This window comes from Cnephaeus nilssonii, assembly GCF_951640355.1.
Source record: "Cnephaeus nilssonii genome assembly, chromosome: 8".
Taxonomy (NCBI): Eukaryota; Metazoa; Chordata; class Mammalia; order Chiroptera; family Vespertilionidae; genus Cnephaeus; species Cnephaeus nilssonii.
In genome coordinates, this window is record NC_137079.1 from 39,502,147 (window position 1) to 39,522,118 (window position 19,972).

A 19,972-nucleotide genomic window follows, 5' to 3' on the forward strand; every position below is an offset into this window, starting at 1 on the left:
CTACTGCAGCACAGGATAAAAGCTTCACCCCACCAATCTCATTTTATATAAACATTCAACTAAACATCGCATTCTGACAAGCTACAGTTAAGAGAGTTTTACTTTCATTATCTCAACTAATAAACTGTAAACATCCATAATATGGGTTCACAAATTCAGCTTCTCATTTAAACATACATTTCTTTAAAAAAAAATGTGAAAACTAATTGAGGCACTCCAGGTTAATTGCTAGTGTCAGCTGCTTTCATTCAATTTTAGAGATAACTCTGCATAGTTTTAACCTTATATGTAATTAGTTCTGATATAAAAACACACACAACAACAACAAAACACTATTTCTGGTGTCAGAAACCCATCTTTCCTTGGATTCCACTTCATTCAAACAGAATGGGGGTGGGCAGAATTACTGATTCCTCCAAGCAAGTTATATGTAAGCTATTGACATAATCCAAGTAAAATCATTACCAATTACATTATTTATATTTCTTGAAGTATATCTAGGTGTACATAATTTTTAAGTGACGAAAATATAATTTAAACTGGGGCCTTTTGGATCCTGTTTATAATACAGAGTTGTTTTTTTAATGCTCTTATTACATGGAAAGGGTTAATACTCAAAACTAATTGGGATTTCTTTTTTTTTTTCCGCTAGCAAATTTGGAAATGAACTGAAACTGCTCCCTGGTGTGAAAGCTGAATCCAGCAGCCACCTGCAGGATCAGCGACCAACACTGCCAGATGCCACAAAGCCTTTGATTTCCAGTAGCAAATTCAGCCACATTTAACTCATGTGACATGAACTGCAACAGTATTTTCAATCATTCTTTCTTATTTTCTTTTTAAGATACAAACTCTAGCTTTCTGCTCAACTACATATGAAACAGCTGCAGGAGAGAGATTCGTTCAGACTCACAGCTTGGGCCCTGGTTTTCCTGATGGCTTCCAGGATGGCCTCCATGTTGAGGTAGCTTTTACTGGTGGGAGCGGGGCCAACACACACAGCCTCGTCCGCCATCTTCACGTGAACCTGAAGAGACAAACCTCTGCGTTAGCAGATGTTCCCAGCAAAAAGAACTACCATCATCTACAAATACACACAACACTGCAATGATTGTTTCATGTATCATTTATGGAGTCAGATTTCTTTTTGGATATGCACTAAAAAATTACAATGGAACAAATAAGCTCAGGAACTATATTAACCATAAGTTCATTTATTATAAGCCTGATCCACTGTGTAACCTAATAATTTCCATATTATTCCCTACCAATTTGATTAAGTAAAATCACAGCAAATAGCCTCCTCCAATTTGGTTCTGCTATACATAAATCTTATATCAAAACTACCGTGTTACATGTAGGCAGGGTTGCCCAATATTTTAATAACAAGAGCTCATGCTCAGTTCTAAGCAAGCTCCCCAGGAAGTGGGGATAATGAGAGGGACTGAATGAAGGGATGCAGTGAATGTCCCTGTACAGCATCAGGTCAGCACCACGCACAAATTAAAGCCCAGGACTAAAGAGTTCAATATCACCACACATGAATCAGAAAATTCTGAGAATCACTTAAATACTCTCACATTTAATCCTTATCTACTTTTCCTTTATTCCTAAAAAAAAAAAAAGTGATATGTGCATAAGTCCTAAAATTACTAAAAACTAAGGAATATATGCTCCATTTTGAATACTACTCACTTTACAATGTTTTAAATCTGTTTTTGCTTAATACAGGCTAGGCATTCAATACAGAAAAGAGTAAGCTGCTTACTTCTAAAAGAAATTACTCTTTTAAAATGATGAAGCCACTCATATTTTTGAACTGGCTTTTCCTAACAGTTTTCCAGTTTAAGGAACTTCCAATCAGTTTCAACTTATTTTATAAGACAGATATAAAAATTGGAATACATTCATATACCTAGACAATTGTGATCCACCCTGCTACCCCACCCAAAAGACTAAGGTGGCCCATACTTTTGCTTATTGCTTCAGCTGTGAAATAATTTTTAAAGAAGCACTTTGTTTTAAATGATATCTACAAAAAAGTAAACCAAGAAAATCGTCTTTTAGAAAGCTCAGATTTTTCTTTAACAATTCAATCAACATATTTTCCAATGAAGTAAAAAATTAGATTATGTATTAAATGGTAAAAGATATCTGTCTGAAGGATTTACAGATCAATATCTTAAAATACACACACACACACACACACACACACACACACACACATATATGTGTGTGTATATATATATATATATATATATATATATATATATATATATATATATGCTCTGCAATCTCTTTAAAAATATCTGCTTCAAGGAAAGTCAGCCATGCTCAGGGATCCTAAATATTTCCATGTTCAAAGCAAGGCTCTCCTTGTGGTTGTCTTTGCCTTGTTTATTCCTAAACTCAAATTGCTCCTCTTCCCTCAGACCAGAATGCCCCCTCCTCTATCTCCTCTATTACCCTGTGCCCAGTTCAGATCCTATTAGTAGCAAATTTTTTTGCTATAACTGTCATTGTGTTTTTTTCTGTAAGAAATAAATTGAATACTAAATAACCCTTTTAAAAAATAACACATGATACTGTATAAATAGAGAACTCTAAAAATCCCACCAAAAATAAAGAAATAAAAATAAATAAAGATCCCACCAAAAAAACTACTAGAACTGATAAATGAATTCAGGAAAGTAGCAGGATACAGAATAAATATCCAGAAACCATTTGCATTTTTATTTTTTTATTTTTTTTAATTTCTTTATTGATTAAGGTGTCACATATTTGTCCTCATCCCCCCATTCCCATCCCACACCCCTCCCCACGGATGCCCCAACCCCCTGTTGAACTTAACCATTGGTTAGGCTCATATGCATGCACACAAGTCCTTTGGTTGATCTCTCCCCCCTCCCCCCACCCTCCCCTATCCTCCCTCTGAGGCCCGATAATCCGATTGATGCCTCCTTGTTTCTGGTTCTGTTCTTGTTCATCAGTCTATGTTGTTCATCATTTCCCCTAGATGAGCGAGATCATGTGTCACTAGAGATATACTTATATGAACTGAATGTGAGATGAGCAATAATAGTTATGCTGACAGGCAAATGAATCAGTCTGTAGTGAGTTTCTTTCTGGACCAACAGTTCTTTTGAGACCCAATATCAATGTCCACCAGTTCCTTATGTGTACATGTCGGCACTGACCCCTCAGCTCTGGATGGTGGACAAATGGTGGTAATGCAGGTTCAATTCCCTCTGGTTGGGTCTCGGCCGGACCCAGGGGCACGGCTTCATCCGGACCCAAGGGCACATGGCCTCACCCGGACCCAGGGGGTGCGTGGCCTCACCTGGACCCAGGTGGGCGCGGCTTCCCCCGGACCCGGGATCCAGCCTCACCCGGATCCAGGGGCACATGGCCTCACCTGGACCCGGGATCCAGTTTCACCCGGACCCAGGGGCGCGTGGCCTCACCCGGACCCAGGGGCGCGTGGCCTCTCCCAGGCCCGGGACCCAGCCTCACCCGGATCCAGGGGCACACGGCCTCGCCCGGATTCGGGATCTAGCTTCTCCCGGACCCAGGGGCGCGTGGCCTCTCCCAGACCCAGGGGCGCGTGGCCTCACCCGGATCCAGGGGCCCACGGCCTCACCCGGACCCAGGACCCAGCCTCACCCGGATCCAGGGGCACACGGCCTCGCCCAGACCCAGGATTCAGCTTCACCCGGACCCAGGGGCACATGGCCTCACCCGGACCCAGGGGCGCGTGGCCTCTCCCAGGCCCGGGACCCAGCCTCACCCGGATCCAGGGGCACACGGCCTCGCCCGGATTCGGGATCTAGCTTCTCCCGGACCCAGGGGCGCGTGGCCTCTCCCAGACCCAGGGGCGCATGGCCTCACCCGGATCCAGGGGCCCACGGCCTCACCCGGACCCGGGACCCAGCCTCACCCGGATCCAGGGGCACACAGCCTCGCCCAGACCCAGGATTCAGCTTCACCCGGACCCAGGGGCGCATGGCCTCACCCGGACCCAGGGGCGCACGGCCTCACCTGGACCCGGGACCCAGCCTCACCCGGATCCAGGGGCACACAGCCTCACCCGGACCCGGGATCTAGCTTCTCCCGAACCCAGGGTCGCGTGGCCTCACCCAGATCCAGGGGCGCACGGCCTCACCCGGACCCGGGACCCAGCCTCACCCGGATCCAGGGGCCCACGGCCTCACCCGGACCTGGGATCCAGCTTCACCCAGACCCAGGGGCGCGTGGCCTTACCCGAACCCAGGGGTGCGTGGCCTCACCCGGGCCCGGGACCCAGCCTCACCCTGACCCAGTTCCCAGCCTCACCCGGACCCAGGGGCGCGCGGCTTCACCCGGATCCGGGACCCAGCGGGGTTTCGTCTTCTTGATCCCATTTCCTGTTGGTCAATTCCATCTTAGCAATTCCTTCGGCCATTTTCTCAGAGCTCCAGGGCAGCCGCCGCAGAACTCGTTGGGCGGCGGGCTCGGCGAAGCTCCGGTGTGCCCGGTGCGCGGCGGCGGGCTGGTCCGGGGTGGCTGCGTCGGCCCTTGGGACTGCAGCGGTGGCCGGTCGCCGAGCGTGCGCACCTGGCCGCTTCCGGGGCATTGAGATTCTTGAAGGACTCGGAGGTCAGCAAGCGCGGAGTCTCCCACCCATGTCTCCCAGTGGCTCGTCTGTCCGTGCTCTGCAGCGAGTGGGGCCTTCCCCTCAGCCGGAGACCGCCGGGGGAACTGCGCCGAGCACGTTCCAGGCCGCCGTTGTGTCGCCTGAGCCGTAGTTCTTAAAGTTTGATCTTTGGGTCACCGGCATCAGCATCATCCTGAGTACCCCTCTCTTTTATTCTAGTTGTAGAGCATCTGCTCAGCCAGCCCTCTGGTGGTTCTGGATGGTGTCTGCTCTGCTCTCCCGTCGTAGACTCAAAATTGTTGTGGTAGGCAACAATCAGGCTTCCGCCCTATGCCTCCATCTTGGTCCTCCTTTGTATAGTTAAGTCTTGATTGTTGTTGGTGTCGCTGGGAGGAATTGTCCTCCAGGCCAATTGGCCGTGCGGATCCTCTGTGTCTATAAAGGAAGAGTTGCTGTGTAGGAGACACATTTATGGGCTGGGTCTTGGTGCAGCAAGGCTTTGGCGCTCACTGAGTCTGCCTCTTGAATGTGTCCCTTATGCGAGTGGTTGAAATCTGGTGTCATCTCACACCGACCACTAGATGCCCTCGTTTCTGGGTCTCCAATGGAGTGTAGGTCAGCTACTGCCTGAGGCCACTCAGCAGGAATTACAGCAAAAACTGCAGTTTCCTCCTCCTGTCTGAGCGTCCCTGGAGCAGTCCGACTAGAACCGCAGTTTATCTGGTCAAGCTGCCATAGGGCAGGCCACCCACATGCAAAAGCCGTTGCTTGGAGCCCAGGTGGGCCTGCAAAACGTGCGGGGCAGGCCTGCAAAACAAGCGGGGCAGGTCCCAGGGCGGGGAGAGTCTCAGGGCGGGGCGGGGCCTCAGGGCGCCACCAGGCCATGGCGTGGCGAACCGCACTGGCTGCAACTCTGCTTTTTCTGCTTTCCACATTTCTAAGCCCCCTCGTTCCGCACTCCAGCGCAGCAAACACTGATTGCTGGGCGCACCTCCACAAGGAAGTCACTCCCACTCTCTGACACAAAGGCCGAGAGTCCAGCCTCTCCCCGCAGGCGTCTGGGGAGCTAATCTCCCCTAGGGTTGGAACAAAAGCCGCACGTCCCTTCCCCCGCCCCCAGCCCAACCCACGCGCCTCCGCACCTCAGCCCCTCCAGAGTTTGCTCTTTCCTCTTCTCTCTTAGCTGTAAATCCACCATTCAGCCAGCTCTCCTGTGGTTCTGGGTGGCAGACGCTCTGTCCTCCAGTTGTATCCTTGAAATTGCTGTGCGCGGCGAAGTTCCTTTGTTTAACTTTGCTGCCTTCTTGGTTCTCCTCTCTCAAAATGGCTAGAGGACTTGAGTGTAAGACAGGAAGTCCTAAGAATCCTCTAAGTCGGTGTTGGCGGTCTCCGGGGCCCCGAAGATCTCAGTGGGGAGCTGGGCCAGGTCGGTGACACGGATGGGCCCGTCCTGCAGAAAGATGGTCTCTTCCTTCACCGAGAGCCGCTGCGCCGAGTCCGTGGCCGCCGCCACAGCAGCTGCCGCGGCGCCCACGAGCTCATGGCCCAGGCTGAGGTGCTGACTGAGAGGAGCAGCCGCCTGGCCTGGGGAGACGCGAGCAGGAGTCGCCGCGCTGACCAGTCCATCTTTTAGTTGTATTTCCGAAAATGCCATGCGAGGCAACAGATCAGCCGTTCACCTCCGCCGCCATCTTGGCTCCTCCCCCCCTCCCATTTGCATTTTTATATACCAATAATGAACAATCAGAAAAGGAAACCAAGAAAACAATCCCATTTATAATTGCATAAAAAAAAACACCTTGGAATAAATTTAACCAAAGATGTATTACAGAAGTTACAAGTAAGTGTAAGCATATAACGTGTTCATAGACAGAAAAAATTAACATCATTAAAAGCAATCTAAAGATTCAATGCAATTCCTTTCAAGATAACAATGACATATTTCATTGAACTAGGAAAAAATATTCCAAAAATGTATATGGAACCACAAAAGAACCTAAATAGCCACAGCAATCTTGAGAAAGAAGAACAAAGTTGAAGGAATCACACCAATCGATATCAAACTATACTACAAGGTCATAATAATCAAAACAGCATGGTACTGCCATAAAAACAGACACATAGATCAATGGAATAGAATAGAGCATGCAGAAAAAAATCCATGCCTTTATGGTCAATTATAACTGGTGCAGCCACTATGGAAAGCAGTATAAAGTTACCTCAAATAATAAAAAATGGAACTGCCTTATGACCCGGTGATTCCACTTCTGGGAATTTATCTGAAGAAATCCAAAACACTAATTCGAAAGAATATATGCACTCCTATGTTCACTGCAGCATTATTTACAATAGCCAAGATTTGGAAGCAGCCCAAATGCCCATCAGTAGATGAGTGGGTACAAAAAGCTGTGGTATATTTACACAATGAAATACTACTTGGCTGTAAAAAAAAAAAAAAAAAAAAAAGGAAATCTTACCCTTTGTGACGACATGGATAGACCTGGACAGTATTATGCTAAGTGAAATAACCCAGTCAGAGAAAGACAAGTACCATATGATTTCACTCATATGTAGAATCTAATGCATAAAATAAACTAACAAACCAAAGAGAAACAGATTCATAGATGCAGAGAACAGGCTGACCACTCTCAAAGGGGAGGGAGTTTTTTGTGGGTTTTTTTTTTGGGGGGGGGGGGGGTGAGTGAAAGAGGTGAAGCAATTAAGCAAAAAACAAACAAAAAAAAACACCTCATAGACACAGACAACAGTATGGTGATTACTAAAGGGACAAGGGGGTGAGGGGAGATAGAAAAGAGTAAAGGAGAGATAAATGGTGATGGAAGGAGACTGAACTTTGGGTGATGAACACACAATACAATATACAGATGATATATTATAGAATAGTACACCTGAAACCTATATAATTTTACTAACCAATGTCACCCAATAAGTTCATTAAAAAAATATTTTTAAAAGAATGCATTAACCAGGTGGGGATAAAGTATTTAAGGTTAAATCCATACTTATTCTATATATATTTTATTTCCCTCCAATATTACCTATTATTAAAGATGCACTTAAAGCTTCATTGCTACTACTAGGTCTTTCCCAAGTATTTCAGCTTCTTCATCTCTGTTAATTTGAACTCCAACAGAACTTAGCACAAATTTTGGCCATTTAATTGCATCCTGCCCAGCAATGTTATTTAGACTGCTTTATAGATTTTACATCTGTTATAATTTACACATTCTTCTCCTTGATATGATAAGGTCCTGCTAGACAGAAGCTGTGTCTTAAAATTCTTTTTTTTTTTAATTTCCTTCAGCACAGTGTCATGTGCTAAAAGTTTAAATGTACACATGAATGGAAATTTATTTAATAGCTTTCATTGTTTAGCCATTGTTAGAAGTCTAACTGCACAAAATTAAACCTTCTCCTCTCAGCAATACATATGGGAAATGAAGGTTGTATGGGGGGGGGGGGGAGAAATGAAAAGATATATACACACATATGTGTATATTTATATATCCAAAATTACTACAATGAATATGCATCAAAAAGTAAAAAGAGAATTCTAATTGCATTTGACTTCCCAGTATTTTCTCTAAATATACTTTTGTAACCATACTGTGTATATAATTTTGCATCCTCTTGTTTTTTAACATCATAATAGACATTTTTTCCTATGTTATCACAAATTCTTTGTAATCATACTGAGAATGTAGCTCAAAGCCTAACATATTTTAGGAGATGAATATACTGGTTGAATAAACATTCAAATAAACTAAACATCAAAAGCAGGTCAAGACTGCCTATGGAATTTACAAAGAAAGGCAAAACACACGCCTTTCTTTGTAAAAAAAGAGTTGGTTGGTTTCCTTTCTTCTATTTCTCAGAAACAAACCTTACTTTAGGGGAGAAAAGTATATTAGAAGCTCAACAATCCCACAGTCTAGTCCAGGGTCAGTACTAGCAAAATGCTGGCCAAAGCCATTTGATATGAAAAACTAGAATCTTCAGCTCCCAAGAAGCTATGAATGAGTCAACTATGAAAGGATAGTTTAAAAACTTTTGAAACTCAATTTCAATTTTGCTGTTATTTTTGTACTAAATGTGTGAGGTGATGTCTTTATCTTAATACAAAACAAGCTATTCAAGCACTACAGATGCTTTTCTGAAGGATGACTTAACTTGACTAAGTTGACTAGATGTACTTAAGTTTCAAAAAGTTAAACATCTTGAAAAATATAAATTCCTTTTTATATAGTTCAAATATATATAACAATCATGAACAGTTTAAACTAAGGTAAACTGATCAATTGACTAAGATATTGCTGGATATAGTTTCAAAAAGAAAGACAATTTAAATACTAAGATTCGAAGTAAAACAGTCTTCATAAACTTTTCCAATAGGAAAGTTTACAAAAGACGTTTTTAAAAATTATTAGTTTCTTTCTCAAGCATTTAATTTTATATTTTGAACACTTTTATTCTTTAAATAAAGAGAAGAATATTACTTGTATCAGGGTGTGTTTTTCAACTTACAGGACCAAAAAAAAAAAAAAAAGTCATCCTTATTGACATCTTAAAAATGAATTTAAATGCTTGGATATAGATAGATTTAAAATTATACCAGAATTTTAAAACTTTGAATTTGTGGAAAATTTTCTATTAGTCCATCAGATGCCTAAGATATGCTGAAAAGATACTGTGCTTGGTCCCTATCCTTATGAAATAAATTGGATCTTAGTGTTAAAAAGTAGGTTAGACCAGATCTGAGTCAAAGTTTTTAAATACCTTCTAAACTAGTACAAACTGAGAAAGATAGGGAACACAGCAACTTTGAAGTTGTTTTCATGCCGGGAAAATACTTGAAATCTATCACTTCAACAAGATCTGTAGTTACATGGGCATTATTTACCATGACCATGAATATTTGAGTTTTCCTTGTGATATCCTTCAATGCAAACACTGGGTAGAACACTGGAGGATGACAAAATAAAGATTAAATGTGTTCTTGCCAGAGAACAGCAGTGACTCACACAATCTGACCAGACTTCAGTATGCAGCAAACCTAACCAAATTCTCTAGCTTTACCAACAAACATAAATTATCCTTACAGACTGAGAAGTTAAAGAAAGGATTGCCAATTGCATCAATCTTGATTTGAAGAACTGGAAGGAATTAATTTTCAAACAACCAGATAAAATCCTATTTCTAAGAAGAAAAAAGAAAAGAATCCTTCTCTCTATTTTATATAAAGTGTCTAAAGTCTCAAGAGCAATTTGATCCCTAGAAAATAGATTTTTTATGTCAGTAAATATTATATTTGCTCCGATTTCATTTTGTAAAACTAAATGTGTAGCACTATGACACATTTATTCATGATTACTTTTGTATGGCAAAATTAGTTCGGGGAGGGAGAAGGTCACGAGTGCCACTGTTAAGAACTCCTGGTCTACGCTTTTATATAATGTATGTAACCATAAAAATATGAAATCTTTTAGTGTGGTATTTTAAAACCATTAATAGCATTATTATGCTATATGTGTCATTCTACATGGTCTCCTTCAATCTTGTATATGGTATGTCTTAGAGATGTTCTCTGTCAATATGTAGAGATCTACCTCATCTACACTAATAAAAGAGAAATATTCAAATCGACCGTCACTTTCCAATGCCCACCAGCCAATCAGGAGTGAGTATGCAAATTAACCTCATCACCTCTATGGAGACTGACAGCAGGGAGAAGGCAGCTCCCAGCATGGCCTGCTTGGCCTTCGCCACGGCAACCTGGGAGCAGGCAAGTGCGGCTGCAGGCAGCTCCCAGCATGGCCTGCTTGTCAGTCACCGTGGTGTGGAGCAGGCAGGCCCTGCAGAAAGCAGAGAACCACGAGGAGCAGGCCTAAATTGTCAGTAGGACATCCCCTGAGGGCTCCCAGATTGGAGAGGGTGCAGGACAGGCTGAGGGACAGCCCCTGTGCACAAATTTTGTGCACCGGGCCTCTAGTTCTTTATAACTACCAAAGAATGCCCCGATATGGCTCTACCAGTTTCCCAACCATTCATTGCCCCTGCTGATGGACACTTTTCAGGGAGGAATTACCTGCCTGGATGATCAAAATGAGGTTTCCTAACCAGACATCCTGTCAATTGCCTCAGGGCCCCTTCCTGCTCTGGATCTTTCTCTCCTGGAGGAGCTCCCACCTTTTGCAACCATGTTTTATACTGGGGTTTTCTACTGAATGATCCCATCGGCTATCTATCTTTCAGAAATTCCTCAGTTTCTAGGACCATAATCCCACCTCCATTTTCCATCAGAATATTGGTTTGCTATTTTTCTTTTGTTTTAAATGTTTCTCTTCCTTGAAAATTTGGGACAGGAAGTGAAGTCCCACCTGCCTGAATTAGAAGTAAGGACTTTTTTTAAGTTTGCATTTCTTACCAGGAAAAGATAACATGTGTATTTTATTTTAATTAAAAAATCAAAAATTGTAAAGAAAAATAATATAGTTTTCTAAAACCAAACAGTTAGTTTAGGACAGTGGTCGGCAAACTCATTAGTCAACAGAGCCAAATATCAACAGTACAATGATTGAAATTTCTTTTGAGAGCCAAATTTTTTAAACTTAAACTTCTTCTAACGCCACTTCTTCAAAATAGACCTGCCCAGGCTGTGGTATTTTGTGGAAGAGCCATACTCAAGGGGCCAAAGAGCTGCATGTGGCTCGCGAGCCGCAGTTTGCCAACCACGGGTTTAGGATGTCATGAAAGACATCAACAAATCCTAATTGAGAATCTAATCTGGTTTACAAATGGGTATGTGAGCGCTGGCCGGTGAGGCTCTGTGGTCAGAGCATCAGCCTGCGCATCAGAGGGTCTTGGGTTCAATTCCCAGTCAAGGGCACTTACCTGGTTGCAGGTCCAATCCCTGCCCCAGTTGGGCACATGTGGGAGGCAATCAATCAATATATCTGTCACATCGAAGTTTCCCTCTCTCCCCATCTTCCTCTCTCCCCCTCCCTTCCACACTAAAATCAATGGGAAAAAAATATCTTTACTCCTCAGGTGAGAATTTAAAAAAAAAAGGGGGGGTATGTGAAAGTGAGCATACAGTTCTTAACTTACTACAACCATAAATGCACATGTTACCATTCCTCTAGTCATGCATTTTAATGGTGGATATCTTTCTCATAGTACCTCTTCTACCTATCAAGGCATGCAGAGAAACTCCAAAAGCTGGCTTTCTAATCCAGATTCCACTTCCCAAATTATCCAGTATTGTTCCTGGGTTCACAAAAGTCATAAAGAGCTTTGGGTGGTGGCCGCTGCTGGGCTTCAGCTTCCCATTGGAGGGCGACACGGCGTGGACAGCGGCCCCGGCACCTGCAGCCGCGCGCCCGCCCACTGCGTCCCGAGCCCACCGCTTCCCTCCTCAGACCCCGGCCACCGCTGCTGCTGCGGCCCCCAGAGCAGCCCAGACACAGGCCATCAAGTGTGTGGTGGTGGGAGACGGAGCTGTAGGGTAAAACTTGCCTACTGATCAGTTATACTACCAATGCATTTCCCGGAGAATATATCCCCACTGTCTTAGACAACTATTCTGCCAATGTTATGGTAGATGGAAAACCGGTGAATCTGGGCTTATGGGATACTGCTGGACAAGAAGATTATGACAGATTACGTACCCTCTCCTATCCGCAGACAGTTGGAGAAACATACGGTAAGGATATAACCTCCAGGGGCAAAGACAAGCCGATTGCTGATGTATTCTTAATTTGCTTTTCTCTTGTGAGTCCTGTGTCATTTGAGAATGTTCATGCAAAGTGGTACCCTGAAGTTCGACACCATTGTCCCAACACTCCCATCATCCTGGTGGGGACCAAGCTTGATCTTAGGGATGATAAAGACACGATTGAGAAACTGAAGGAGAAGCTGACACCCATAACCTACCCACAGTGTTTAGCCATGGCCAAGGAGATTGGCGCTGTAAAATACCTGGAGTGCTCAGCTCTCATACAGCGAGGCCTCAAGAGTGTTCGATGAAGCTATCCGAGCCATTCTCTGTCGGCCTCCGTCAAGAAGAGGAAGAGAAAATGCCTGCTGTTGTAAATGTCTGGCCTTTCCCCGCCGCCCTGGCCCCTGGGAACCTTTGTATGCTTTGCTCAAAAACGATGGAGCCTTCGCACTCAATGCCAAGTGTTTGTTACAAATTACTTTTCCATAAAACCATTATGAACCAATCAGTAATTTTTAGGTTTTACTTAAACAAAAAGTGTAAGGATTCAAACTTTCACATTCTATTAAAATTTAACCCTAAAATGACAAGTTTTCTTAAAGCCTTATTTTTCAAAAGCCCCTATTCTTGCTCAGATAGAGTTGCCAAAATTCCTTGTGAACTAAGTTGCACTGCTGTGCTAAGAGCACTAAGCACTAAACTGTTTAAAGGCCTTTATCTTGGAGACTAGCTTCTGAAGTTAGGGAAGGCAGCCACTTGCTAATGAGTTTCACACACAGCCTCCTCTGTGAAATGTTGCCATTCATAATTTATCAACCCATGTTCCTTACCTAACATTGTACTGTATATCAACTCAACTCTTTGGATTGATCTTCTTTATTTCATGGTGAGATTTTTAAAAATTCGTATATTAGCTTTTGCTGAGATCGTGAACAGAACCCTTCCTCAAGTGTTCATCTGATGAAGTATTCTGTTCTCATGGGCACACTGGGGTGGAGTTCAGGGAACACTTGATGTGATCAAAGGATGAAGACAGTATTTGACAAAATATGAAGTGGAGATTAATTTACACTACATTGTATACGTAACAAACTGAATAAAAGTATCACGGGTAAGATTTGGAAAAGATTAGTTTCTGTCAAATGCAGTCGATGGTGAAAGTTGATATTAATCAGTGTTTTCTTAATATTTTCCTTTTTCTTAAAACTGTAATCCCTCCCACAACTGGGCATTTAATTCATCTTGGAACTGGTCATTCCCATAGTTGCTAACTTAGTGCTTTTCTTATAGACCCCCTTCTCAATGAGTAATATGCCTCCTTGCATAAAATCTTTCTTGATAACGCATTATTTTTTTTGTAGATTGTAAAAGTACATTCCTGTTTTTACGTTCTTTTATTCAAAGCTAATAAGTGCTTTCCTTAGTTTTCTAGTAACTAGAGGTAAAAATCACATGTTGCATCTCTACAGTTTTTTGAGTATTTTAGATATTCTTAAACTACGAACCTTCTTACCACCACTGTCTTGCCAGATCCCAGCACTGCACCTTGGCCGCTGCTGGCCCCTCCGCCTCCCTGTGTGGACACGCTTCCTGTGCTCTGCCTAACCATGTTCCTTTGGGTGGGAGCTTGTGACTTTGTGCTTGTGCTAACGACGTTCTGTACAGCTTACCCACTGGCAAGAACACTGGACCTTTCAACCAATAGAACAACATTTTTTAAATTGACATTTGCAGACTTGTGGAGTGTTTTCACATTGATCTTTTGCTAATGCAGTTAGCAGTATGTTTTGCATGTATGACTTAATAAATCCTTGAATCATAAAAAAAAGTCATAAAAACCCTTGATTTACAGTCTATGATTGGTTGGTTTCTCACTAAGAGCTTCAGATAAATATTAAAATCAACCACTCAAATGCTCCTCTCTCCTGAAAACTCCTGGTACTCTATAGGGGGGAAAAAAAAAGTTTAATGACGCTGTAACTACTTGTTTTTTATTTCAAAATCTAACCTTTCTCCAAATCCAATGTCTGGCTGGCTTGGGAAAGAAGACATTGGCATGTCTTTTCTGTGTGAAAGAGTAAATAAATGTATTTAACATCTGGACAACAGAAGATAGACAAACCCTATTTTAATAGAGGTGGCAGCTGGCTCTATGGACAGAAAGAACTAGAAAGAAAAGCTGTCCCAGCAAAACAAAATTTGTATATAATAGAAAGGCCAAGAAAATAAATATCTGAGTATTACTTACACACTCAAAGTAATCAAAACATTTTCCCTAAAAACTTGAGTTCCTAATTCCATTTATGCCATACTGGTCTCTGCTTTCCACTATCTTTTTTTAATTTAAATATTCTATGTGGTACCCACCATATCCCTTTACCATTAAATAAACCCAGAACACTTCCCATTCCCTTTCCTGACTCATTCTATTTATCACAAGCACTCTGCTATAGCAGGATATAAAGAGACTGACAAATCACAGTCCCCTCCCCTCCATGAGTTCAGTCCACTACAAATAACGGTATTCTATACCAAATGCAAATAAAAGTAATAAAGAAGAGTATATACAAGTTGCAAATATAGAATATGGTTTCATGAAGAATCAGTTATTGAAATATAAAACTGGATTTCTAATAAATGGGAAAAATGAGAAGGGAATTAGCAACAGAGAAAAAACACATTCAAAATTATGTCCAGGCCAGTGTGACTCATTTGGTTGGGCATCATCCCATGCACCAAAAGGTCACTGGTTCAATTCCTGGTCAGGGCACATTCCTGGATTGCCAGATCAATCTCCAGTAGGGGGCCTGCAGGAGGCAGCTAATCAATGTTACATTCTCACGTCAATGTTTTTCTCTCTCTCTCCCTGTCCATTCCTTTAAAAATCAATGATTTTTTTTTTTTAAGGAAGAACTGTGAAAGGCCCTGGCCTATTCAAAAATCTGTGAAATGGCTTGAAATTAAAGTGGATAAGGAGGCACTGATGAGAGAAAATGGTGAAAGAGAATGATAGAGTAGAAAGAATCAGGTTGAAAGGAATCTTGAATGCCATAGTAAAGAGTTGGGACATTAACCAGGAAGTCAGTAGTTCTCAGTGTTTATCTTCTATGAAAAGAAAATAACGTTCATAGGAGGAATGTTATATACTCCTTCATTAACAGCAGGCTGCTGCAGTTGAACCATTTCAAGCAATTAGCTCTGAACACTCAACTTTCTCTCCCACTAATCTCAGAGGAAGCTTAACAAGTAGTTCTCTTAACAATGAAAACTTCTTTTCTTTTCCTCAAATGTTACCTAACCAACTTTTCCCATGATTACAGGATATATAGCATAATACATACGGTACAAACACCCATTCAGCTGCATCAAATTCCTTCCCATAGTTGTTTTAAGAAACACACTGGCCATTTTAATTCCAGGTAAGATGGAATAAGCATATTTCACCCCATCTGTCCCACTGAATGCAACTATGAACATTTGAACTGAGAATACATGAATCAACTATTTGCAAACTCTTAAGAGAAAGTAATAGGCAGATCGAGGGAGAACAGAATTCAAATTACTGTAAACCAGAAGTGAGTTTTAAGATTTTCCTTTCCTCCATGATCCCCTTGCCTAATCAACAAAGTGTAATATCCAGAGTAGGCATTGGGGTGCTGACAGAGAGAACTCCAGGAGAAGCCCTATATTTCTGACTCAAGAAGAAAAGGGAGCTCCTAACACAACACTACAGAATCCCCCAGGGTTGCTGGGTTTGGGAAGGGGGAGGAGTGTTCTATTTTGTTTTTATTTTTGTTTTTATTGATTTCAGAAAGAGGAAGGGAAGGGGGAGGAGTGTTCTATTTTGTTCTATTTTGTTTTTATTGATTTCAGAAAGAGGAAGGGAAAGGGAGAGAGAGAGAGAAACATTGATCAACTGCCTCCTGCATGTTCCCTAGTGGGGTTCAACCCAGGCATGTGCCCTGACCAGTAATCAAACTGGTGAGCTCCAGGTACATGGGTCGACATTCAACCTCTGAGCCACACCAGCCAGGCTGTTATGTTTTGTGTTTAAGCTCAATTACTTTGAGCCCCAACCCTGAAGTAATTCTACGACTACAGCAACTAGGTGGCAAAAATGGAAGCCAGTAGGACCCAAAACATTCAGAGAGGGAACATTCTTCTCCATTAATGAAGCTGCAGTCCCAAGAGGGAGGGTAAATATCCCCATTGTTTTTGTTTATTTGTGATATAAGAAGAAATATAGATTTGGTCTCTGCCCCCAGTTTCTGACACAGAGCTCCTAAAGTCCTTGTAATTTCCTAATAGATAGGTGTGCTGGGACCATCTTTTGTTCTAACATTTGATCTTTGACCCAGTTCCTGCCACAAGAGCTGCTAAGACCCTTGGAATCTCAGAAGTGATAAGAGTGTCTTTATGTCTGGCAGTAAAATGACTGGTGGCTGGGGACCCTTAGATAGCATCAGGATGGGGGGCTGGTCTCCAGAAAGAAGGCTTGATTAGAGAGTTGGAACTGATAAAACTAAGAAAGAAGAGAAATGGAATCTTATGCTCAATTAAAACCACAAAAACCAATAAAAGAGTGGAAGACTAAAATAGGAACAAAGAACAAGGACAACAAATAGAAAACAGTTAGAAATACAGTTAATATTAGTCCAACCATATCAATAATCACTTTGAATGTCAATAGTCTAAATGCACCAATTAAAAGGCAGAGATTGTCACAGTGGATCAAAAAACAAGACCCAACTACATGTTATCTATAAGAATTCCACTTTAAATATAAAGACACATATAGATTAAAAGTAAATAGATGGAGATACCATGATAACACTAATAAAAATAAAGCAGGAGTAGCTATATTAATTTCTGACAAAGCAGACTGTAAAGCAAGGGAAGTTATAGTTGATAAAGTATGGCATTACATGATGATAAAGGAGTCAATTCTTCCAGAAGACATAACAATCCATAATTTTTGTGTGCCTAACAACAGAGCATAACACGAGGCAAAAACTGATAAAATTGCAAGCAAACACACAGTGATCCACGGTCATAGCTGGACCTCAACACCTCTCCATCAGAAATGGATAGATCCAGCAGGCAGAAATCCAGAAATCAGGAAGGACATAGTTAAATTCAACAATACCATCAATCAATTGGATATAATTGATATCTGTGCACTACTTCACCCAACAGCAATATACACTTTCTTTTACACTGAACATTCACCAAGGTAGACTACATTTTGGGCCATAAAACATACCTTAATAAATTTAAAAGAATAGAAGTCATACAATATCTGCACAGCAGAATTAAAGTAGAACTCAATAACAAAGATAACTAGAAAACCAAAAGACAGATTAAAGATTAAACAACAAACTTTCAAATAACCCATGGGTCAAAGAAAAAATCTCAAGAGAAATTGTAAAATATTTTTAACTAAATGCAAATGAAAACACAACAAATTTGTGGGATATAGTGAAAACAATGCTTAGAGGAAATTTTATAGCACTGAATGAATATATTAGAAAAGAAGATCTAAAAATCTAAGTTTCTGCCTTGAGAAACTAAAAACAAAAAAAAAAAGAGCACATTAAATCCTAAGTAAGCAAAGAAATCATAAGAATTAAAGCAGAAATCAATGACACTGAAAGTAGATCAATAGAGAAAGTCAATGAAACCAAAAGCTGGTTCCTTGAAAAAAAAATCAATAAAATTTATAAGCCTTCAGCAAGGCTAACTAAGAAAAAGAGAGAGCAGAAACAAATTACTAATATCAGAAATGCAAGATGGGATATCACTACAGATCCCATGGCATTAAAAGGAAAATAATGGAATACTAGAAACAACTCTATGCCCACAAATTTAATAACCCAGGCAAAATGAACCAAACCCTTGAAAACCCCAAGTTGCCAAAATTCACACCAAGAGAAATAGACCTATTATCTACTTGAGAAATTAAATCAATAATAACCTTCCAACACAGATAGCACCAGGCCCACATGGTTTCATTAGTGAATTCTACCAAACATTTAACTAAGAAATTATACCAATTCTCTACAATCTCTTTCAGAAGACAGAAGCAGAGGAATACTTTCTAATTCGTTTTATAAAGCCATCATTTCCCTAATACCAAAACCAGTCAAAGACATTACAAGAAAACTACCAACCAATATCTCTTATGAGCATACCTGCAAAAACCCTCAAAGATACCAGCAACTTGACTACAACAATATATTAAAAGAATTATAGACCATAAACAAGTGGAATTTATCCCAGGCATTCAAGGCTGGTTCAACATTTGAAAATCAATGTAATCTGCCGAAACCGGTTTGGCTCAGTGGATAGAGCGTTCGGCCTGCGGACTCAAGGGTCCCAGGTTCGATTCAGGTCAAGGACATGTACCTTGGTTGCGGGCACATCCCCAGTAGGGGGTGTGCAAGAGGCAGCTGATCGATGTTTCTCTCTCATCAATGTTTCTAACTCTCTATCCCTCTCTCTTCCTCTCTGTAAAAAATCAATAATATATATATTTTTTTAAAAAGAAAATCAATGTAATCTACCACATCAACAGACTAAAAAAGAAAAAACCCACATGATCCTATCAATATATGCAGAAAAAGAATTTGATAAAATCCAACACCCATCAGGACAAAAACTCTCAGTAACTAGAAATAGAGGGGACTTTCTCAACTTGACAGAGACCATCTACAAAAAAACTGCAGCTACATCATATTTACTGGTGAAAAACTTAAATATTTTCTAATATTTTCAACCAGCCTGTTTTGTCTTCTGGACGGAAAGTATAGTGTCAGTCACTGGTGACTGACATGGGGCTTAACGTGTTAGGTAGAAGGCAAAGATGTTCCCTCTCACTACTGCTTTTCAACATCATACTGGAAGTTCCAGCCAATTCAATAAGAACAGAAAAGGAACTAAAAGGTATAACAAATCATGCCCTAGCTGGTTTGGCTCAGTGGATAGAGCGTGGGTCTGCACACTGAAGGGTCCCAGGTTCAATTCTGGTCAAGGGCATATGCCTGGGTTGCAGGCTTGATCCCCAGTAGGGGGCGTGCAGAGGTAGCTGATCAATGATTCTTTCTCATCATTGATGTTTCTCTCTCTCTCTCCCTCTCCCTTCCTCTCTGAAATCAATAAAAAATATATATACATAAAAATAAAATAAAATAAAAGGTATACAAATCAGGAAGGAAGATATAAGACAACTTTGTTTGCAGATGACATGATTGTCTGTGTAGAAAATTTGAAACAATAGACAAAAACAAAACAAAACAAAACAAAAACTCCTGGATCTAATGGCAAGGTTTCAGGATACAAGATAATATTTTAAAATGTGAGTTGTTTTCCTATATACCAACAATAAACAAGTAAAATTTGAAATTTAAAACATAATATCATTTATATTAGCATACCTAAAAATAAAATAGGTATAACAGAATATATACAAGATCTATATAAGGAAAATTACAAAACTCTGATGAATAAAATCAAATATCAACTAAATAAATGAATCGATATTCCATGTTCAAGAGATATCTTGAACATGGAATATCTTCCCAACTTGATCTATAATCAAGTCC

At 41.2% G+C, this 19,972-nt stretch overlaps 1 protein-coding gene and 1 pseudogene across 3 annotated transcripts in view; one reads left to right on the plus strand and one right to left on the minus strand.

Moving 5' to 3' along the window:
- Window positions 1-19,972, minus strand: part of PCCA (propionyl-CoA carboxylase subunit alpha) — a 377,531-nt gene that overhangs the window by 312,434 nt on the left and 45,125 nt on the right. For both annotated transcript variants that reach the window (XM_079779445.1, XM_079779444.1), the window contains exon 5: window positions 914-1,027. In XM_079779445.1, the coding sequence (XP_079635571.1) occupies window positions 914-1,027 (114 nt within the window). The remainder of the gene's footprint in view (window positions 1-913; window positions 1,028-19,972) is intronic.
- LOC307104428 (ras-related C3 botulinum toxin substrate 1-like) lies at window positions 11,809-12,745 on the plus strand (annotated as a pseudogene). Its single transcript has one exon. The product of its transcript is annotated as a ras-related C3 botulinum toxin substrate 1-like (transcript).